At 40.7% G+C, this 21,102-nt stretch overlaps 1 protein-coding gene across 3 annotated transcripts in view; it reads left to right on the plus strand.

The window, feature by feature from the left end:
• Dop1R1 (Dopamine 1-like receptor 1) overlaps positions 1 to 21,102 on the plus strand; it is a 674,358-nt gene that overhangs the window by 509,226 nt on the left and 144,030 nt on the right. For all 3 annotated transcript variants that reach the window (XM_065239581.1, XM_065239580.1, XM_065239582.1), the window contains exons 2-4: positions 11,486 to 11,654; positions 11,800 to 11,979; positions 13,070 to 13,199. In XM_065239581.1, the coding sequence (XP_065095653.1) occupies positions 11,486 to 11,654; positions 11,800 to 11,979; positions 13,070 to 13,199 (479 nt within the window). The remainder of the gene's footprint in view (positions 1 to 11,485; positions 11,655 to 11,799; positions 11,980 to 13,069; positions 13,200 to 21,102) is intronic.

Genomic DNA, 21,102 nt, shown 5'->3' on the forward strand with positions numbered 1-21,102 from the left:
TGGTGAGTTTCACACGAGAATGTTTCGATTTTCTACGAAAATTGAGCATATTAAAAACTAACTTTTTTAAGAAAATTAACTTTTAGTAGCCACTTACCCTTTTCATAAGATTCAGTAGGGGAATTACTTTCCCTGACAGCGATGATTTTTCGCCCTCAAGCTCTGTGATTACATGCGAAACTGGCTGGAGTAAATCTCGGCCTTCCTTTGCTGCACACAGCTCGGATCCCGTCAGCATTTCTATGCTGGTGTTACGTAGAAGGATCATGCCGATCAGGTTAGCGAGCTCGACAAATCTATCAAGCATATCGTATGTGCTGCCCCACCTTGTGGGTTCATCTTTTTTTAGTTTCAAAATTTCACCATCGGTCTTCCGCTCGCGGGTCTGCAGTTTTCGTAGCTCGTCAGCAGCGTTCACTGATCTATTGAAAAAAGATACTATTACCCGTACCTTGGCCAATAGTTCTTCGAACTGTGGCGATGATTCGAAAGCCACTGTTGTCATCCTGCTGAGCGAGTGGTCCACGCACACCAAGTGTCTTCCCTCACCCACGACTTGCTTGGCCGCAGCAACTATGTTTGCACCACCATCAGTAACAAGGACAGCGATCTGCACAAATGGATATCAGAAAATGTTACAATGTTTTTAATAGAAACAAATAAAATATTGTAATTACCTTATGTGATGAACTAGCCTACGGCTAAAAATCACAAAAATAAAGAAAAAAAAAAAAAAAAATTACCTTGTGTGTTTGAATATTCCATTCATGGCATACATCTTTAATTCGCTCAGCGAGGTACGCAGCAGTATGGGATTCGTCGACAGGTAGTACGGCAAGGGCAACAGATCTCATTGATGTTCCTTCCAAGAAATGAACAGTCATCCCCAAGTAGCTTTTGACATTGCATGTGTCAGTCCAAACATCGGCCGTCATTGCGCATCGGTCGATGGCTCCAAGTGTTCGCTTAACAACCTCACTTAGAACATCATATTTGTTGTCCATCATCTTTGTGAATGTTCTTCTACTGGGTAACTTATATAGAGGTACAGCCGTTTTGCAGAATTTCATGAAACCTTTATTCTCGACAATGCTAAGCGGCTGATTGTCTGAGGCCACCATGTACATTAGCGCTTCGTTCAGTTGGGTTGATGAAGAACCGTTACCTAAAATAATATTATTTATATAACACTATCTGAAGTTTTAAAATCCAAACTCGAAAAGACTTGTATGATTGTAAATGGGATTTTCAGAGCAAGTAGTACTTTCCAATTCAGTCACTTAAGTCACTTTTTCGTCATAAACTGAGTAAAATAAATAATGTAATTAGATAGATATGTAAAAATTAAATTAGATCGATCACTTATAGTTAATTTTTACAACAAATGATAATATGTAGTGATGAGCACATACAGCATACAGCATTCCAAGAAAAAAATACCACCGAAAAAAAAATACTAAAATTTTGCTCAATTCTTGTGCTTGTATATAAAGAGGCTGGATTAGGTAAAGAGGCAACATCTTTAACAGGTCATCCGATTGGAATGACTCAACCTACGACTTTGACAGATAATCAATAACTATTTATTATTGTTCCAATTTCGACATGTCGCTTTGCTACCCTTCACAGGCTCTCTACTTGTTAACGATTCTCTGACGTTTTCTGTTGTTTATAGATGTTTCGGGCACTAATATGTCTATAAATGATATATAGCCCCATATATTTTATTGTGCCCATATGGTTCACCTTCCTAAATTAGGGTGGTCCGTAAAATCAATATTTTTGGCAATATTTATACCGAACTTTGAAAACCTATTACTTTTTACTGTACCGATTTTAATCTTTTATGTATCTAGGAAAAATGCTGAAATGCAGATTAAATTCAATATAGTAATCAAGACCAATTAGTCCCTCTTTTTATATTTTTTTAGAATGCATATACATTTCTTCTAAACCTAGTTCTAAACATATAACAAATTTAGAGGGGTGTTTTTTGTTGTTTTCGAAATAAATTTATTTTAAATTTTTATGTCCTATCATAGGACTCCTATGTTTTGCCTACCATGGAGATGCATGGTAGATTTGAGACAAAAATTGACAAAGGAATTGATATTTTCATCGAAATATATATTGAAAACAAAAAAAATATTTCTTAAAAATTTTGGCATTTAAAAAAGGTACGCTTTTTGGTGTTGAGACTGTCATGTTCATGAATACAATTTTTTTGTTTTAATATACATAACCTTTTGATCTGTAGTTTAGTATTTTCTATAAACAGCCCATGCAAATACAGTCAACTCTCCACATCTCGATATTTTATAAGTCGATATCGATTTATAGAACCATAGTAAAAATGTGTTTCGTGGCATTCTGATTTCCTATGGGATTTTACCTCCATGAGTTGATATTTTTATAAGTCGATGGTCCCTTCAATAACGAGATGTTGAGAGTTCACTGTACCTTTATTTTATAGTTCTGTGTATACGCAAAAATTTTCAACATTACAGACTACCAGAAAGGTGCACCCATAGATAAAATAAAAAATACGGGTCTAAAATGTTTCGATAAAGTTTGAGTGGAATCGGAGCTTTTTAGATAGTACTGTTTTCGTGCAATCCTCAGAATTGGCTTACCAATTTTCAACACATGCAATTTTTTAAAACTTATTCAGAATACTTTGGAAACTACTCATAAAATGTTTTGCTCTTGATTTTTTTTTATTTGCGATCTACTCCGAATTCCATTTCAAGTATCGTCTAAATGTTATATCGTTGGAAATTTAGTTACACTTCCTGATACATATCTTGATAGAGCTGGAACATGGGCGAATGTGCTTTAGTAATCAATGGCTTCTCTCGATGATTTTTCGGAATTCAGGTTTAGCACGCACAAATCAATACACTCATCGGCTAGGAGAGTTCCTACCCTATCCGATGAGTGTATTGATTTGTGTGAGCGAACTTTGAATTCAGAGAAATTAACGAGAGAAGTTATTGTTTACAAAAGTACATTCGCCCTTGTTTCAGCTCTATTAAGATGTATCAAAATACAATAGAATATCACAACCAATCGATACAATCTATTGTATGTAAGACAATATATTGTAAACGTGCTGTTCTGATCAGAGGGTCTCATTGTTATCATAAAAAATTTACAATACGTTCAATGCGATCAAATTTTTTGGCAAAAAAAAACTTAGTTGGAGATGCTTAACGCCAAATATCAGACTTAAAGTCGACATTTTATACGATAGATGAGAAGATGAAAGTATAGAGTTGATAGGCCGTTGGAGTACGGCAGTATGAAAATAAAGTTGTCCTTGCTCACTTTCTACTATTCCTTAGAATTCCCTTAAGTAATTCATAATCATTTTTTTTTTAGAATGCTCATAACAATTGCTTCAAAATTCTACTGAACTCAGCTTTGAAAATCATCTTTTAATGACAACAGATATCCTCAAATCACCTCAGAATTATTTCTAAAAATCAATTTGAACTCTGCCCAGAATACCCTATAAAGTTCCTCAAATATCTCTAAAGCAGTCCCTAATACTACTCCGAAAATTCCTACGAAATTTTCCTCAGAATACTTTCGGAATTTTTATAGAAATGGAACTATGCTTTGAGATCTATTATGTACAATAGATTTGAGTTGCAGTACTTACTAGGTTTTCTTTCATATTCTCATCTTAATTTTTTTGGAATCCTTATTATATTTATCATGGAATTCCTTTCAGGATCCTTATTGAATTCTTTCTCAAAATTACTATGAATTGCTATTCAATACTAAAAAGTATGTTAACGGAGTTTTTTTTTCTATAATTGTTGTATTGACCTTAGAATTGCTTGAGAAATTTTGTTAGAACTTTACTGAAATCCTGCAAAAAACAATTTATGTTCTCCTTGACCTTGAATGTTTTCTAACCCAGTATCTACGATTTACACATCTAAAGAATGTTTAGTGTTCCTAAGAATGTTCCTCAGAATCGCTGAACCGACCTCATTCGAACGTAGGCAACATTCCACATGGTGACAGCGGGCTATACACAGCTACAAACGATTCGGGATAGGTTGATGGAAGCTACTATCAAACTTTATTGTTGATAACGCGATGCCAGTGGTCGTCTCATCTGTAATCCATACTCCTACTCCTTACTACTTTTTATACCGCCTGGAGCCGCCAGTAGTCACTATTCTCATTATTATAATCACTCACCAATAATGTCACTTTTATTATGTTTTATCCACCACTAGCCATGGAATTTCAGTTTTCATGTCACAAAACTTTCATTTGGGTTTTTTTTTTTTTTATTGAATATCAAACAGTTAACCCTCAAGGTAGGAAAGTTAAAGATCGTTGTTGACAAATCTCGACTAGATGCATTTTTTCATAAGTACAAGAGTTCCATCCCGTTGTATAAGTAAGCTTTACAAAACACGGCATTCTACGGTGGGCTAAGCTTGTAGCACGAATACCAAAAGATCAAGAAACGAGAATAATATTTAGTAGAAAACCTGAAACAGTAGGCCAACTTCGGAGAACGCCTCGTATGCGTTAGTTTTTTGCAGTTAATGAGGACATTAGATCCGCTAAGCGTTCCTGGCGACCGGATGCGATTGGCTCAGGACCGATGCCAGTCCAGAAAGTACTGTTTAGGCCCCTGAATTTGTTACCCATCAAGTATCAAGCAAGCAATTGAAACTCATTCAGAGTTCAAAATCTCTTCAGAGTTACCGAAACACGCAGAGACTGCAAATAATTGAAGCTTAAGCTGATAACGAGAAGATTCAAGATTGCTTCTTATTATCATTTTAAACATTTTCACATGTTCTTTAATCTTAACAATTAAATAGCATAAAATACTTTGAATTTGGACATAACTTACCATTAAATGATGAAACTCGAGCGAATGAATCTTGAATCGTCAAATGGAATTTAGCTCGTTTGGCTTCCGGACCAGGGGATCCTCCTACTTTACTTTTTGAAGTTGAAGGTATTGGGGATCGTTTTGCTTCCGGGGATTGTATTTTACTTGTTGAAGGTGATGGTTCCGAATCTATTGACTACAAAGTACAGAAATTCATGTAAATGCTACAAAAAAATAGAGCTGCAACTCCATCAGATAAATCGGTATATTACCTGCTGTTGGGATGACGTATAACCGGTGGTGGCCATATAAACATCCTTGTGGTGTCTTTTAAGATGGCCCCACAAGTTTGCGGTATTTCCTGCCGTTTTTACTACTGTTCCGCAGCTTTTGCACTTGCTAGCAGAGGGGCTTTTGACGAAAAACTTCCATATTTCACTTTTCCCGACCATTTTCGGGCTTAACACAGCAAATAATGGCAACCGACAACGAATAAATCAAATAGCGGAAACGTTGAACAAAACACAGAACCGCCAAAATTTTCTGTTGTACTGGACTGACAGGTGCACTCAGCAGTCAGCAAGCGTATATAGGGCAGAGCGGCAGCGCTTAAAGCCCTCTAGTCAAAGTATGGACGTCTGTCAAAAGTAGTTCCAATGAACTGTCAAAATGCACTGCGTTGCTCCTCGCGTTGCTCGATTGGAACAACTTTTTTCAGTTTTGTGGTGACAGTCGTCCACACTTTTACTAGAGTGCTTTAGCAGCGCTGGGTTAAGGCTGGCGCACAATGGATAAGTTTTCGGGTTTTTTGACAGAGTGGGCGATTTTTTTCTCCTTTGGTAATGTAGGCGTTTTGTTTTTTTTTAAACGCCTTTAAAAAATTTTTTTAATCAATAAAAAATCGATATCATCTTTGAAAAATCGATTCTGTCAAATATCGAACAGAAAAAGATCGGATGAAAAAAATCGATTTTTCGTGGCAAAAAAATCGATTCTGTAAAAATCGCATCGACATCGCCCATTTCTATACACAACGATAGGCTCCCCACAAGCTGCTAGCGATCAAGGCTGCCCTCAACCGCTGATCGGATTCAGTTCCAATCACCGTGTGTGGTGGTGTCCGGTTGTCGGAATCATCATCATCAGCAGCAGCAGTACTTTCGGCGCGTGGAGTTGAACATTGCTCAGCAACGAGCTGCAGCCCACATAAGCATCCATAGAAGGAAGAAGAAGCCGCACCGCTATTGATCGAAATCAGTAGCTCTTCGTGAGTTTTTTGTGGGCCATCTATGTCAAGCGCGTCATACTAAAGAGTATAAACAGCGAGAACCCCGCTCAAATTCCTATTCCTACACAAAACACAAGCTCCTGCTGCAGTTAACAAATAAGATTTATTATATATGACCACTAGACTGATGCAAATTTTGAAATTTTCGCTCCACAGTGTTCAAACGGTTTCAAATCGGGTCCTGATTTGCCTCCGAAAGTTTTAACTCATTTGAAAAGAAACTGACTTGGCACAAACCATTTGAAGTTAATATGGAAATTACTATGGGAAATCCAAACTTTTTGTTCATTGTCTTCTTAACTTTTTCCATATGGCACTGTTCAAAAATTCAAAAGCTATACTTATGGAAAATTTTCTCAGCTTCAACTTAGCAGAATATAGTTGTTGAGCCAAACGTCAAATAAAATAGTTATTAATTGTTTAAGAGATTGATAGTCTTATGGCATGATCAAGCAGCTGTTTTGTGAGCAACACTGTATCTTGCAGTGTGACATAGTAGCCATGATTTTTGTACTGTATTCTAAGCGCCAGAAACACCAATGTTGCCTGCTGAACAGTTGACTGAGCATAATCGTAAGACATTAGTGGCTTGAAGTATTGATAACTTTTGATGCTTACATTATATTGAAAAGTGGTTTGCGACAAAGTTGTAGCTGAGAAAATTTTCTACGAGCTCAGTTATCATTTTTTAAAGCAGAGCGATATGGTAAATTGTTAGATGGATATGAACAAAACATTTGGTTTTCCTATAGTAATTCCCATATGAACTTCAAATGGTTTGTGCCAAGTCAATTTTTTTTCAAATGAGGTCAAATTTTGGGAGACTAATCAAGACCCGATTTGGAACCGTTTGAGCACTGTGGAGCGAAAATGTCAAAATTTGCATCAGTCTAATGACCACGAAGTCCTACGTCGCCATTGCGTACAACCCCATAGGGCTGTCCCTTGTAGTCTTTCATTACTGTAGCGTTTCTAGTTGTTGAAGCAAGAAACTGTTGACAGCGTTTGATCTGGAAGGATTGTTTATTTAATGGTGAAAATTTCACAAGGATTCAAACTTACGAATGTAAGTTACGTAAAAATGGACTGTAACTTACGTAAAAATGGACTTTGGACAAATTCCGGGTCTAAAATTTTACCTTTCCAAATGTTAGGGGGATGCTCCGGATAAGTTCAAACTTTTCTTTGCAGATAAATTCGCTCGCAATTTGATTGTTTGGCAAGAAATCTGCAGTTGTAGAAAGAAAAAAAAAACGTTTTCATCGCTGGAGCGACTATGAATGGACAACTTTACCAGGAGGAATATCTCCAGAAGAGAATTGTGCCATTCATTCAGTCACACGAAGGTCCCGTAAAGTTCTTAGCCAGGTGCCATTACAGCAGGGATGTCATTGAGTGGTATAAGCGCCGGCGCCGTTGGTGTAGTGGTAAGCGTGCCTGCTTTCTAACACCCCAATGGATCTGGGTTCAATCCCAGCCGAGGTCGGTGGGATTTTTCTGAGGCATAAAAATCTCTGGTCACGTCTTCCTTCGGAAGGGAAGTAAAGCCGTTGGTCCCGGCCCATGTATGTTGTGAATGGGTACGATATCCTACGCGGGTACACGACGTTAGGCATACGGTCGTTAGGCATACGGACGTTAGGCATACGAACGTTAGGCATAAGGTACGATAGTCATAATGGACGTTAGGCATAAAGGATGTTAGGCATAATGGATGTTAGGCATAATGGATGTTAGGCATAATATACCCGATGAATTCCAGAAGGATGATAATGTGGACCATCTAATGATTGCTGAAATCAGTGACAATAATGAAAGAGCCTTAATTTTTGGGACTCATGAAAACTTGCGACGTCTTGGACAGGCAAAGTATTTGATTGCAGATGGTACGTTTGCCACAATTTCTTGTTTGTTTCGGCAACTCGTCACTGTTAATGGAAGTACCGCTCTCTCACATCAGCAGACGGTTCCACTAGTTTTTATTCTGATGACAACACAAACAGAATTTATCGGAAAGTATGGCAGGAAATCCTGGAAGCAGCAGGTATGTTTTTTGTTATTGAATAAAAAACCACAAACTGTTCTTTGGGATCATATTTTATTCAACCTTAGCTGTTGTTTTGTTATTGAATGAAAAATCATAGAATTCACCATTCTTAATTCATTACCTGTTCTTTGAGGAAAACCTTTTCTTCTTAGACAATTGCAATATGTGTTTAAGTATATATTACAACAAATGTGTTATTGTTTTATTTCTAGATGTTATTAATTTCAAGATATAGTTCAAAACTATGCTGAGTTTTATAGCCAGATTACTTAACCGCTATCGCTACTAATCTTGGATCTAAGTAAATATGTAGCTACGTCACTTATGCTATGATAAACAATGGATTCCAACCTGTGCTTATTAAGTAAACTATGTTTGTATAACTTGTATCAGCTTTTATTCAACGCTTAGCCTCATTTAAGCATTGTTTACAATGCTCGAAACAAGTTTCTAGAGTTACACAGCAGCAAGGTATTTTATGCCTAACGTATATTATGCCTAACGTCCATTATGCCTAATGACTGTATGCCTAACGTCCGTATGCCTAACGTATTTATGCTTAATGGGGTACACTCATCCTACGCAGGTATGGAAGCTGCCTTCCTGCATATTCGGTTGCCGTCAATGGATGGCAATCGATGTCCGTCGGTGATTGGCACTAGATTGCGGAACAGAGACCGACGAAGAAAAAAAGAAGAGTGGTATAAGCAGACTAATGTAACGGCGCCGGTGGTGTAGGGGTAAGCGTGATTACCTCTCACCCCAGCAGGCCTGGGTTCAATCCCAGTCGACGCCGCCGGGATGTTCTGAGGCATAACATCTCTGATCACGCCTTCCTTCGGAAGGGAAGTAAAGCCGTTGGTCCCCGGTTCATGAGTTGATGGGTCAATAGGTAGGGTCCAGGTGTGGGAGCTGCCTTCCTGGCGCGTAGGTAGCATTGGTGCTCAGCACGTAAAACAAGATCGACAGAAAACAAACCAAAGGAAAAAAAAGCGGACTAATGTCGATTTTATTGAAAATAGGATCAATCCACCAAATCGTCCAGATTTTCGTCCCATCGAAAAATTTAGGCAATTATCAAGCGTATATTGAAGAAATGAGGCAAAACAATCAAAACACCATCTGATTTGAAGAAGTAGTGGAAAAAGATGATAGATAAGGTTGACAGTACTATTGTGCAGGACATAATGAGAGATGTTCAGCGAAAAATTCGAAAATTCATCCGAAAACCTGACGAATAATTTGCCGTTTTTGTATGTTCTTTCCTTTTGAAGAAATGACCCATTTTGTGCGACCAAATTCTAAATTGAATAGACCAATCCTTGTCGTTTTTGAAGACCTTCCCTGTTTTCCGGAGCTTGCCCTTCATAATCACCCAGAATTTTTCTATTGGGCGAAGTTCTGGCGAGTTTGGTGAATTTGCCACCTTCGACACAAAAACAACATCCTTCACCGGTTTCGCGTAATGGCACGATGTCAGATCCGGCCAAAACAGAGTGTCACCTTCGTGAGACCAGAGGAAGGACAGCAGGTGCTTCTTGATGCATTCTTCTTTATATAGTTGGCCGTTGATGGTGCCGGTCGTAACGTACTAGTTGCTGAATTTGCCGCAACCACAGATCGTCTACCACACTAAGTACTTCTTGGCAAATTTGTCGACCTTCTTCTTCCGGAACTTCTCCGGAACATCCAGGCGGGACTTGCCGACGAAAAACTCCAAACCCGGGATCTGCTTGGCGTCCGCTTTAATGTTCGTCTCGTCGGCTGCACCAACCACTCGCGGTACAGCTTCCTGCCGCGGGATTTGGCTACCGTATTCTGTTTATCGGTTCAGTTAGGCGCCTTCCTTACCTTGAAGACATGAAGTCCGGCCCGCTTTATTGTTTGCTGGACGAACCAAATGGAATAATTGACCTTCTTGGCCACGTCCCGGATCGTTGGTCGGCTTCACTTTTCTTCCACTGCCAGTTCGCCGCTGGTTCGTCTGAGTCTCCTTGAACGATTTTACCACAAAGGATACGGTTGAATTGTCGATGCCAAACTGTTCCGCGATCCACCTGTGGGACTGGCCACGACCTCTCCCATAATTTTTTGTCGACGCACTTCTTGCTTGGAAGCCACCTCGATAACCACTTGACAGATTATGATGAGATTTTGTACATGTAAACATTTCACTCTAAACTAGTTTTACTCAACATTTCAAGAATTTTTACCCATGCAATAAGGGGCTGTTCATTAACTACGTTGACAGTTTTTTTTTGGATTCTTGCAACCCCCCCCCCCAGTTTTTTTTTGGCCCCCCCCTGACAGTTGTCCTTACAAAATTTTAAAAATGTGTATGGACCGTGGATAACTGCCATAACAGGATTACGAGAAGCGAAAATAATTTTTACTTGGAAATGCGCAATCAAATTGGGATTACGATAAGTGAAGTCAAATAGACTTGAAAAATTGCCTTCGAATTTGGATTCTAGTCAGCGAAGTCAAATTTTACTTGGAGAAGCGACAACTAATTTTACTTGGAAAATTGCAAACGAATCTGGATTACGAGAAGCAAAGTCAAATTTTACTTGGAAATGTGCAATCATATTACGATTACGAGAAGTGAAGTCAAATTTTACTTGGGAAATTGCATTCAAATTTGGTTTACGAGAAGCGAAGTCAAAATTTACCTGGAGAGGCGAAAACAAATTTTACTTGGAAATGCGCAATCAAATTAAGATTACGAGAAGTGAAGTCAAATAGACTTGAAAAATTGCCTTCGAATTTGGATTACGAGAAGCGAAGTCAAATTTTACTTGGAAAAATGCAATCAAATTTGACTTACGAGAAGCGAAGTCAACATACTTGGAAAATTGCAATCGAATCTGGATTACGAGAAGTGTTCTCTTTTTTTCATGGAAAATCGCAATCGAATTTGGATCACGAGAAGCTGAGTTATATTTCCTTCCACCATCATGATGAAAACCATTTTAAGGTTTTTTTGATATTTTAAGATACTTTTTTATTAATTCTTAATTTAGCAAACTCCAACTCAGGTTTGGTTCCATATAATTTTAAAAATTTAATTCCTGTGACCCATTTATGGGCAGCTTGCGACCCACCATATATTGAGAAACGCTGGACTATACCATATAAACTGCAAAGGGCCAGTGCAGTATGAGTTCGCATCAAAATAAGCTCACATTTTGCGAGAATGATCAGCGCCCGATTTGATTGATTTTGATCGACTGATATTTTGAACCACCCTAATATACATGTTCTCTTGTTTTCAATTTTCCAGGTAGTATCTGCGACTACAATATGTAACCTAACGGCGGTGGCCAACCAAACCGACGGGTCCGGCGATGGCGGAGGGAGCGGTGGGGGAGGAGGAGGCGGTGGCACTGGACCCGACGACGGCGACGATGACGACGTGGACGCTTTATCGCCTCTATCGATGTCGTTTCTCGGTAAGTGGCGTTTATATGCATAGGAAATCATCTTGGTCTCGAATTTCAAAGGTGAACCTTCCAAATTGTCAATACCGAGATTCCTTACGTTTGCAGTTCAGGATTACATTCGCCGAATAAAACCGGCCATCATCTCTCGTTACAGGTGTTTTCCTATCGATTGTGATATTTCTGTCCGTAGCTGGTAACATCCTAGTGTGCATAGCAATCTACACCGAGCGGAGCCTGCGGCGGATCGGGAATCTCTTCCTGGCGTCGCTTGCCATCGCCGATCTGTTCGTGGCATCGCTGGTGATGACGTTCGCCGGTGTCAATGATTTATTAGGTAAGCAGCGGCCTCACGACGACGACGACGACGATGATGACGAACGCAACCGTATTGTAATCGATTTCGCTGGAGGGGAAATGAATCTGAGAACAGACGGCGCTAATGGGGGAGCGATCAATCAATCAGTCGAGTTTTGGGGAATCCTCCATCTACCGACACCGGTAGTGTCTCTCTGAATCCTCCGGTTTTTCCCCATAGGCTTCATAGACAGCAAAGCGTGGCTGACATTGATGGACATTGAATATGAATGGGGATGAACCTTAAAAAATAATCAACAGTTTAGAAGCGAAAACGTGTCCAGGTTGAAAGCTTTCGTTGATTCTGTGGCTTAAGGAAATTGCGGAAAAAGGGATTTGGGGCTTAGTGATGGAATGTGAGATGAAATAAAGCTTTTTGACTTTAACACAGATACCATTATCAGAATCGTTTCGCTCTTGAGGCACCGTTGAATTGCTTGTATAAATGGACACCATCCGCTAAATATTCCAGTTACAGCTACGAGATGCGCTCAACGATCATTAACAACTAATCCATTTTCATTTATCCTCCTACATGCGCCATCATTCGAGATAACTGATCAAATTACGAAATTGCATTTCACTCCTTCGCCCAATGCGGATAGCAAGCAAGTGCCCTCTTTGGCAGTCCGCAATGCTAAACTTTTCCCCAACCAGTATGAAACAAGCTTGACACGATTCTTGTTTCAGCCGATGGACTTCGCACCTGTCCGGAGCAGGACGACGGTCATTTGAAATTTCCATCAACTCTTAAGAATCCATTTTCATCATTTCATCATGGCAGGATAGCCCTCGGCGTTCCATCAACGACATGGAAAACTCACCGTGGTGTACCTTAGTGGGCACCGGGAAAGCTTTTTCGCTTGTAATTATCGAAGTGATTTTGATTGTATGAACGCTCCCTCGCCAAGTGCTATCATTATGGCAATCTGGATCAGTTTTGGCGAAAGGCTTGCAGCAAAGTTGATTTTGGTTGCCGTCGTCGTCGTCGTCGTTGATGATTAAACCATCCGCAGCCATACCGAAATACCAACCACTGTGCCACATTCTCATCGCATTTTTTCTCGCAGGCTACTGGATATTCGGGGCCCAGTTCTGCGACACCTGGGTGGCGTTCGATGTTATGTGTTCAACCGCTTCCATCCTGAATCTGTGCGCCATCTCGCTGGACCGGTACATCCACATCAAGGATCCGCTCAGGTAAGCTCAGTCTCTCCGTAAAAGCATTAATCTTCGTTCTGTCTGAAGCAATTTTGCGGCAGCCGGTTGTGGAATGCGGCCCAGATGAAAGTGAGCGGGTTAGGGGGATACGCAGGAAAAAAAATCCGGAATTCCGATTCTGTCTGGGAAACGTTAGAAACATGGACCTTGTTTAAGGTTGTTGCTTCGCCGTTTTGCTTCTACCGTGCCTGAGTGGAGCTGACCGGCAAAGGTGTTGAATAGGAAAATTAATTGGGCTGACGTGCGGATGAGATATCATGTTATTTCTTTTGGCGTTTCCTTGCGGCGTTATGGAGGATTAGTATCGAAGAACTGATTTAATTTTATTAAATGGAAGCAGTGGTCCAGAATAGGAATGGAGCAGGAATGATACATTTAGAGCCTGAAAATTGAACATTAGAAAAAACAAGTTGCTTCTCCAAGTTAAATCTAACCGTTAAGCCCTCATTTTGGTGGCTATTAATACTACTTTACTTCTTGATTTGTTTTCCGTCGATCTTGTTTTCCTTGCTGAGCACCAATGCTACCGACGCCTAGGAGGCATGCTTCCACACCTGGACCCTACCTATCAACTCATGAACCAGAAACCAACGGCTTTATTCCCCTTCCGAAGGAAGGCGTGATCAGAGATGTTATGCCTCAGAACATCCCGGTGGTGCCGACTGGGATTGAACCCAGGCCTGCGGGGTGAAACGCAATCACGCTTACCACTACACCACCGGCACCGCTAATCATCGAATGCTGTTATTACCATGCAGTCATATTAACAAATAAAACGATTGACGAATCTTGAATGTGGACGGGCCTCAGATTAGAATCATGATGTTATGCTCAGTAAACAAAAATTGTCGCTCTAAGGCCACGGAGCTCCTCATATCACATCTTATCGTTACTTGAGTTTTTTTTTTTTTATCTAGTTCGTTTATTTGGAAGGCTCAATCGCGTTAGCTTTACGGAGCCGATAATTCATTGTTCACTGTGTGCAACAAAATTCACTTAATTCTATGTCTAGTAGGAGTTGGGCCGATTACTCGCGGCTTACTCGAGGTTAGAAGGGTACATTTTCGAAGGATAGGATCAGGGGAGGAGCTTGGGGTAGGGTTTCGTTGTCTCATCAGAGCGTTGTCGCCAGTATGAACGGTAGTGCTGTTCTAGCTTCGTCCGGAGTTCGACCGGCTATGGTGGGTGACCAGTGGGCGACGATGAGACTCATCGAGACGGGGGGACAAGACAAACAAAAACTAATAAAGAGAGACAAAAGACAAAAGAAATTAAATTCTTATACTAGACATTTGAAGAAAAACATAAACGGACTGCATATAGCAGAGATCACGGGTTGCCAACACGTCTCTGATAGGAACATAGGGTTGTCTTCCTTGGGCCTCGAGGGTATTCAAAAGTCGCTCTCTGGCGGCATCATTATCCGTACATTGCCAAACTGCGTGTTCGATGTCATCGTAACCGTTTCCACACCGACAGATGTTGCTGTCCACGAGGTTTATTCTATTGAGATGAGCATCTAGCGAGTAGTAGTGGGACATAAGTCTACTCATCACGCGAATGAAGTCACGACTTAAGCCCAAGCCTTTAAACCACGCTCTCGAAGAAACATTAGGAATAATTGAATGTAACCACCGTCCAAGATTTCCAGTGTCATAATCGGTTTGCCAACTCGAAAAGGTACTCTGACGCACTAAATGGTAAAATTCATCGTGTGAAATTTACCTGTCATACAATTCGCCTTCCTGCGCGCCCACCTTTGCGAGAGAGTCCGCCTTCTCATTGCCTGGGATTGAGCAATGTGAGGGGACCCATACAAAGGTAATCATATATGATCTTTCGACCAGCACACACATCTGCTCCCTTACCTTTGAAAGGAAATAAGATGAGTGCCTACCTTGTTTCATCGACCGAATAGCCTCAATCGAACTGAGACTATCCGTGAAGATGAAGTAATGGTCTGCGGGCATGTTGGAAATCATCCCCAATGCGAAGTTGATTGCTGCCAGCTCAGCAACATAAACAGAACAAGGTTCCTGAAGTTTGCGGAAGGCGCTAGAGTTTTCATTGAAGACACCGAAGCCAGTGGATCCATTGAGACGTGACCCGTCTGTAAAATATCTGTTTACGCAATTGACGTGTTGGTACTTTTCAGTAAAAATACGTGGGATAATAATAGGTCGAAGTTAATCGGGAATCCCATGAGTTACTTGTTTCATGGTCAGATGATATTCAATTGAGGAACTGCGATTGGTGAATATGTAGTGGTGGTAGATTCTCATAAATCGAGATTGTGTGTTCAGCCCAAGAATTTCTTCAAAATTAGCAATTATAAGTGTGTTCGTCACTCCGCATTTGATTAGTATTCTGAGAGAGAGCTCCCAGAAACGGTTCTGGAGGGGTGTTACTCCTGCCAGAACCTCGAGACTCATGTTATGCGTTGAGTGCATACAGCCTAGAGCAATACGCAGACAACGATATTGAATTCGTTCCAATTTTATTAGGTGACTTTTTCTTGCCGAAAGAAAGCAGAAAGAGCCGTACTCTAGAACAGAGAGAATAGTTGTTTTATAAAGCGTTATGAGGTCTCCTGGATGAGCACCCCACCATGTGCCGCAAATTGAACGGAGAAAGTTGATCCTCTGCTGATATTTTTGCTTCAAATACCTAATATGGGTATTCCAAGTGCACTTTGAATCAAACCAGACCCCAAGGTACTTGAAAGACAATGATTGGGTAATGTTTCTGCCCAAAAGATTAAGATGCATTTGGGCTGGGTACCGCTTTCGAGTAAACACTACCAGTTCAGTTTTCTGCGGCGAGAATTCGATCCCTAGATTCCTAGCCCAAGAAGACAAGTTATCTAAGGAACTTTGCAATGGTCCTTGCAAGTCCACGGCATGTGGACCTCTTATGGAAACCACACCGTCATCTGCAAGTTGTCTTAGCGTGCATTGTTCTGCCAAACATTTGTTGATATCTTTGACATAAAAGTTATAAAGAAGAGGGCTGAGACATGAGCCTTGGGGCAGGCCCATGTAGCTAATTCTGGAAGTTGTCAGTTGTCCAAGGGAAAAGTTCATTTGCTTTTCTGACAACAAATTGTACAAGAAATTATTTAAAATTCCGGAAAGTCCACATCTGTGCAGATTGTCTGACAGAATTTCAATGGAAACTGAATCAAAAGCCCCCTTAATGTCCGAGAATACTGAAGCCAATTGCTCCTTGTGCGCAAAGGCCAGTTGAATATCTGTGGTAAGCAGCGCTAGACAATCGTTTGTTCCTTTGCTCTTGCGGAACCCAAACTGTGTATTTGATAGCATGTTATTTGATTCGACCCAGTGATCGAGTCTCCGAAGGATCATTTTCTCCAACAATTTCCTAATGCACGAAAGCATAGCAATCGGACGGTATGAGTTATGATCAGACGCTGATTTGCCAGGTTTTTTAATGGCTATTACTTTGACCTGTCTCCATTCAGGCGGTACAATGTTGTTTTCTAGCAAGGAATTGAATAAATCTAGCAAGCGTCTTTTAGCGATATCTGGGAGATTTTTCAGAAGATTGAATTTAATCATATCGCTTCCCGGTGAGGAGTTGTTCGATGAAAGAAGAGCCATAGAGAAGTCCAGCATTGGGAATGGTCTATCCAGAGAGCCGCCGCTAGGAGACGCTTCTCGAAGAATATTTTGTGCTGGAACTGAGTCCGGACAGACCTTTTTAGCGAAATCGAATATCCATCGGTTGGAGTATTCTTCACTCTCATTGAAAGATGAGCGGTTACGCATGTTGCGAGCCACCCTCCACAAGGTGTTCATTGAGGTTTCTCGTGAGAGTCCCTCGACGAAATTGCGCCAATAACCGCGTTTTTTTGCTTTGATTAATTGTTTCAGCTTTGTCTCAAGCTTTGAATATTCTTCGAAGTAAGTGGAGGTATTGTGTCTACGAAAAACTTTGAAAGCATCAGATTTCTCTACATACAATTTTGTGCATTCTTCGTCCCAACCAGGTGTAGCTGGTCTCCTTTTAAAGGGTGCACTTGGAACTTTTCTTTTTTGTGCTTCCAGTGAGCTTTTGTAAATCAAATCGGCTAGGAATCGATATTCTTCCAATGGTGGAAGCGCATCTATTGATTCGACACCGATTGTCACCGCCGTTGCATATTTCTGCCAGTCGATGTTCCTTGTAAGATCAAATGGAACCCGAGATGGTTCTGCAGAGTGAGGGCCACACTTTATTGAAATGATGATTGGCAAATGATCGCTACCATGGGGATCATTGATAACCTTCCACTGACAATCCAATGATAGCGATCTTGAACACAAAGATAGGTCGAGTCGGCTTTCTCGAGCCGGAGGTTTTGCTATACGTGTCGCTTCACCAGTGTTCAAAATAGTTAAATTGAAATCGTCACATAAATCGTAAAAAATAGCCGCTCTATTGTCGTCATATAGATCGCCCCACCCAGTACCATGGGAGTTCATATCACCCAGAATTAATACTGGGGATGGAAGAATCGAAACTAGATTCCAGAGTTGACTACGGCTAATGGAGGTTCTTGGTGGAACGTATACTGAAGCTATGCAAAGATCTTTGTTCTTCACATTTATTTGGCAAGCGACGATTTCGACGCCTGATAGAGCAGGAAGGGAAATTTTGTAGAAAGGGTAGCACTTTTTGATCCCTAAAAGTACTCCTCCATAAGAATCGTCTCTATCCAGGCGTATAATGTTAAAATCGTGGAAGTTGAGTTCTTTATCGGAAGAAAGCCATGTTTCACAGAGAGCAAATATATCACAATCAGAATTGTGAAGTAAAAATTTGAACGAGTCTAGTTTAGGCACTAGACTACGGCAGTTCCACTGTAGCACAGTGATCATATCTTCAACCTCGTTCGACGAATTATCCATCGAAAGATATGATTGATGCAAGGAGGGGCCATGAAACAGTCAATTGCTTAAGATATGATTCTAATGTTGGAAGCAAGGCAGAAACTAAGCTTCTAAGAGGGTCTTGTATGTTGAACATATTTAATATGAATTCCACAATGTCCGAAAAAGCTAGCAAACCGCGTTCGGACTTGGATTTCTTTTGAGAAGTTTGAGGAGCAGCTTTTTTGTTTTTCTTTTCTTTGTTGGGTAATGGCGGAAAATCCTTACTGCAGCCAGGAAGTGGAGCAGTAGGAGCCTTCGATTTAATTTTTTCATCCCCATTACCCTGGGAATTTTGCAATCCTCTGGGAGTGACTTTAGTTTTCTTACGGCGCACTTTCGGGGAGGAGCATTTTCGTTTTGAGTATCCGTTCGTTTTCAAAGGTGCGTGTACCACCGTAGAGTCACCCTCATCGGATGAGTCAGAGTCCGATTCTTCAGCTGACAAAATCGAAAATTGATTTTCATCTTGGACGGCTGATGCAGCCTTCACCATTTGTGCATATGACTGCTTGGAGCGTCCAGAGATTGAACGCTGCACTTTATCGGAGTGCTGCTTGTACATCGGGCACTCCTGCAAGGGGTGAGGATTCTCGCCACATAAGCGCATTTTACTGATTCTTTGTGGCAAGAATCCTCTTTGTGGTTTTCATCACATTTGCCACAACGAGTTTTGTTGCCGCAATGGCTGGCCGAGTGTCCCAGCCTTTTGCAGTTGGTACAATTATATACCCTCTGTACAAACAACCGCACCGGAAAAAAAGCACCATCATCTTTGACAAAGTTTGGGAGAACTGAACCAGCGAAAGTCACCCGAAACGAGTCTGAATGCTGATAAACTTTCTTGCCATCTTGCAAAGATACTGAATGCAGTTGCCTAACATCCAGTATCTGTTCCTGCTGACCGATTTTCGAGTTTTTGAAGCAACCCGATGCTCGTTTCAAATCCTCGACACTCAGACTCGCGTCGGAGACCACACCTTCTATCTCCACATCTCGAGAAGGGATGTAGATGTTGTACTCAACACTAAACAGCTCATGTTCAGCAATTTTATTTGCCACATCATAAGTCGGTGCTTCTACACGCAGTTTATTGAATCTCTCCTTATGTACCAAGATTCCCGGATACTTCCGCAGTAAGTCTCTCGAAATGTCGAGAGTTTTCAAAGGTTTATTTTTAGGCCGAAAAAAGACAACTCATGGTCCTTTCGAAGACGGTTGGTAGTATCTAGTTCGCGCAACGTAGGTTTCCGAAGACGCCATGAGTGTTGCGCAAAAGCGGTGCACAACCGCTTAAAAAGGAAAGGAAAAAAAAAAACTAAAACAAAAAACCCTTCACCAATTAAACTACTTAACTACTAGATGTTAATATTTTGTTGCCCAGTGTATAAACAACCAAGCAAAACAAAAACAAAATTATCAAAAAAAAAAAAAAAAAAAAAAAAAACTTTTCACTAGTTGCAAGAAGTTGCACCACTATAGCCCTCACAACCCTATCAGGGGAGAGGGCAAAGCCACGCGCAAAATTTTATAACAAAAGCGTGGCAATGGGCTAGAGAAGACTATTGTATAGTATACTTAACACCGGCCGGTGCCGGCTGTGTGAGCTGGTGCAGCCACTCCGTTTGCTGCTTTGTTGTTGTTGCTTGCTGCTTTGGAGTGGTGATGAGACGATGACGGTGAGATGATAGTCCACCTATAGCGTCGCTAAAGGTGGCTACTTCCTCTGCTGACTGCGGTTGCCTTGGGCACTGAACTTCGTCCACGGTAGGAATAACGCGCGATATAAAAAACCACTATGGTGGGAAAAAAAAACTCCACCGGCTACGAAACCAATACCCGCAACGGAGACACGAACAAACTACGTCCGGCTACTTCAAGCTATCGGCGAGGAATGATTACTTGAGTTGTTGTAACCATTTAAACCCGGCACCGACTACGACGACGACGACAAGTTTTGCAAAATATACGATAAACAAACGATTTGACCATAAATCTCTTTAATATTAATTAACCAGGGACCACGTTTTCCTCCTCAGTAAGCAAGCCACTGCAACTGACGGTCTTTCAAATCCGAAAACTAGAATCTACTAAAAAGCAATTAGGCCTTCATTAACTTCCACGTGACGTTCAATGTTTCGATTAGCTCTTTACGCATTATTCAATCTGTCATAACAAGCTATGACCAACGTAATGATTGTTTAAGCCCTGGTTATACAAGCTTTTCAAAGCAAGCTATTCTCGAAGCAGGAATTTACATTTCATTTTAACGTAGGTGCTCCAGTTACTACAGTAACTTACCAGCCTTAAGGGGGGAAATACAAGTAACACGTCAAAAACTCGACGATTTTCGGAATTTTTTGTGAGCAAATGAAACAACGCAAACGTTTGGGGTTTTTTTTTGCATTAAATTGCTTAAATCTTCCTCTACATTTGAGATTTCTTTCATTGGTATGTGACCTCTGTGGCTCCTTGGGGTCACATCGGAAGGAGGTCGCCTCCAGTGGGATTTGGTTATTGGCGGGCGTTCTAGAGACCTGAAATATGGACAAACTTACTTTTATCAATTGGACCTTATTTGGAAATGATTTTTGTTCTATGTGAACCTCTACAACCCATAAAAAAACGATTTAAAAATTTAGAAAAAAATGTCTGAAAAAAGGTGATTTTTCACTGTTTTTTTTTCACTTTAGGCAGACATGAAAATTATTTATTGTTAATTGATATCAGTGGTTCACATAGAGTAAAAATCTGTTTCCTTTAAGATGCGCCAGGTTTCAAGTCTTTTGGATGAGAACTTTTTGAGTTATCTTTCCCGCCAATTTGGAAAACACCGTTTTGAGAAAAACGCGTTTGATTTCTGGAACTTACGGTTAATCAGCGATACCGGGGCCATAGATCACTCCTTCCTCGGGCTCGTAGCATTTTTTAAAAAATTTTAAAGTAAAATA

Source organism: Ochlerotatus camptorhynchus, unplaced genomic scaffold, assembly GCF_037179485.1.
Source record: "Ochlerotatus camptorhynchus isolate MF236.1 unplaced genomic scaffold, CSIRO-AGI_Acam_v1.1 ptg000056l, whole genome shotgun sequence".
Taxonomy (NCBI): domain Eukaryota; kingdom Metazoa; phylum Arthropoda; class Insecta; order Diptera; family Culicidae; genus Ochlerotatus; species Ochlerotatus camptorhynchus.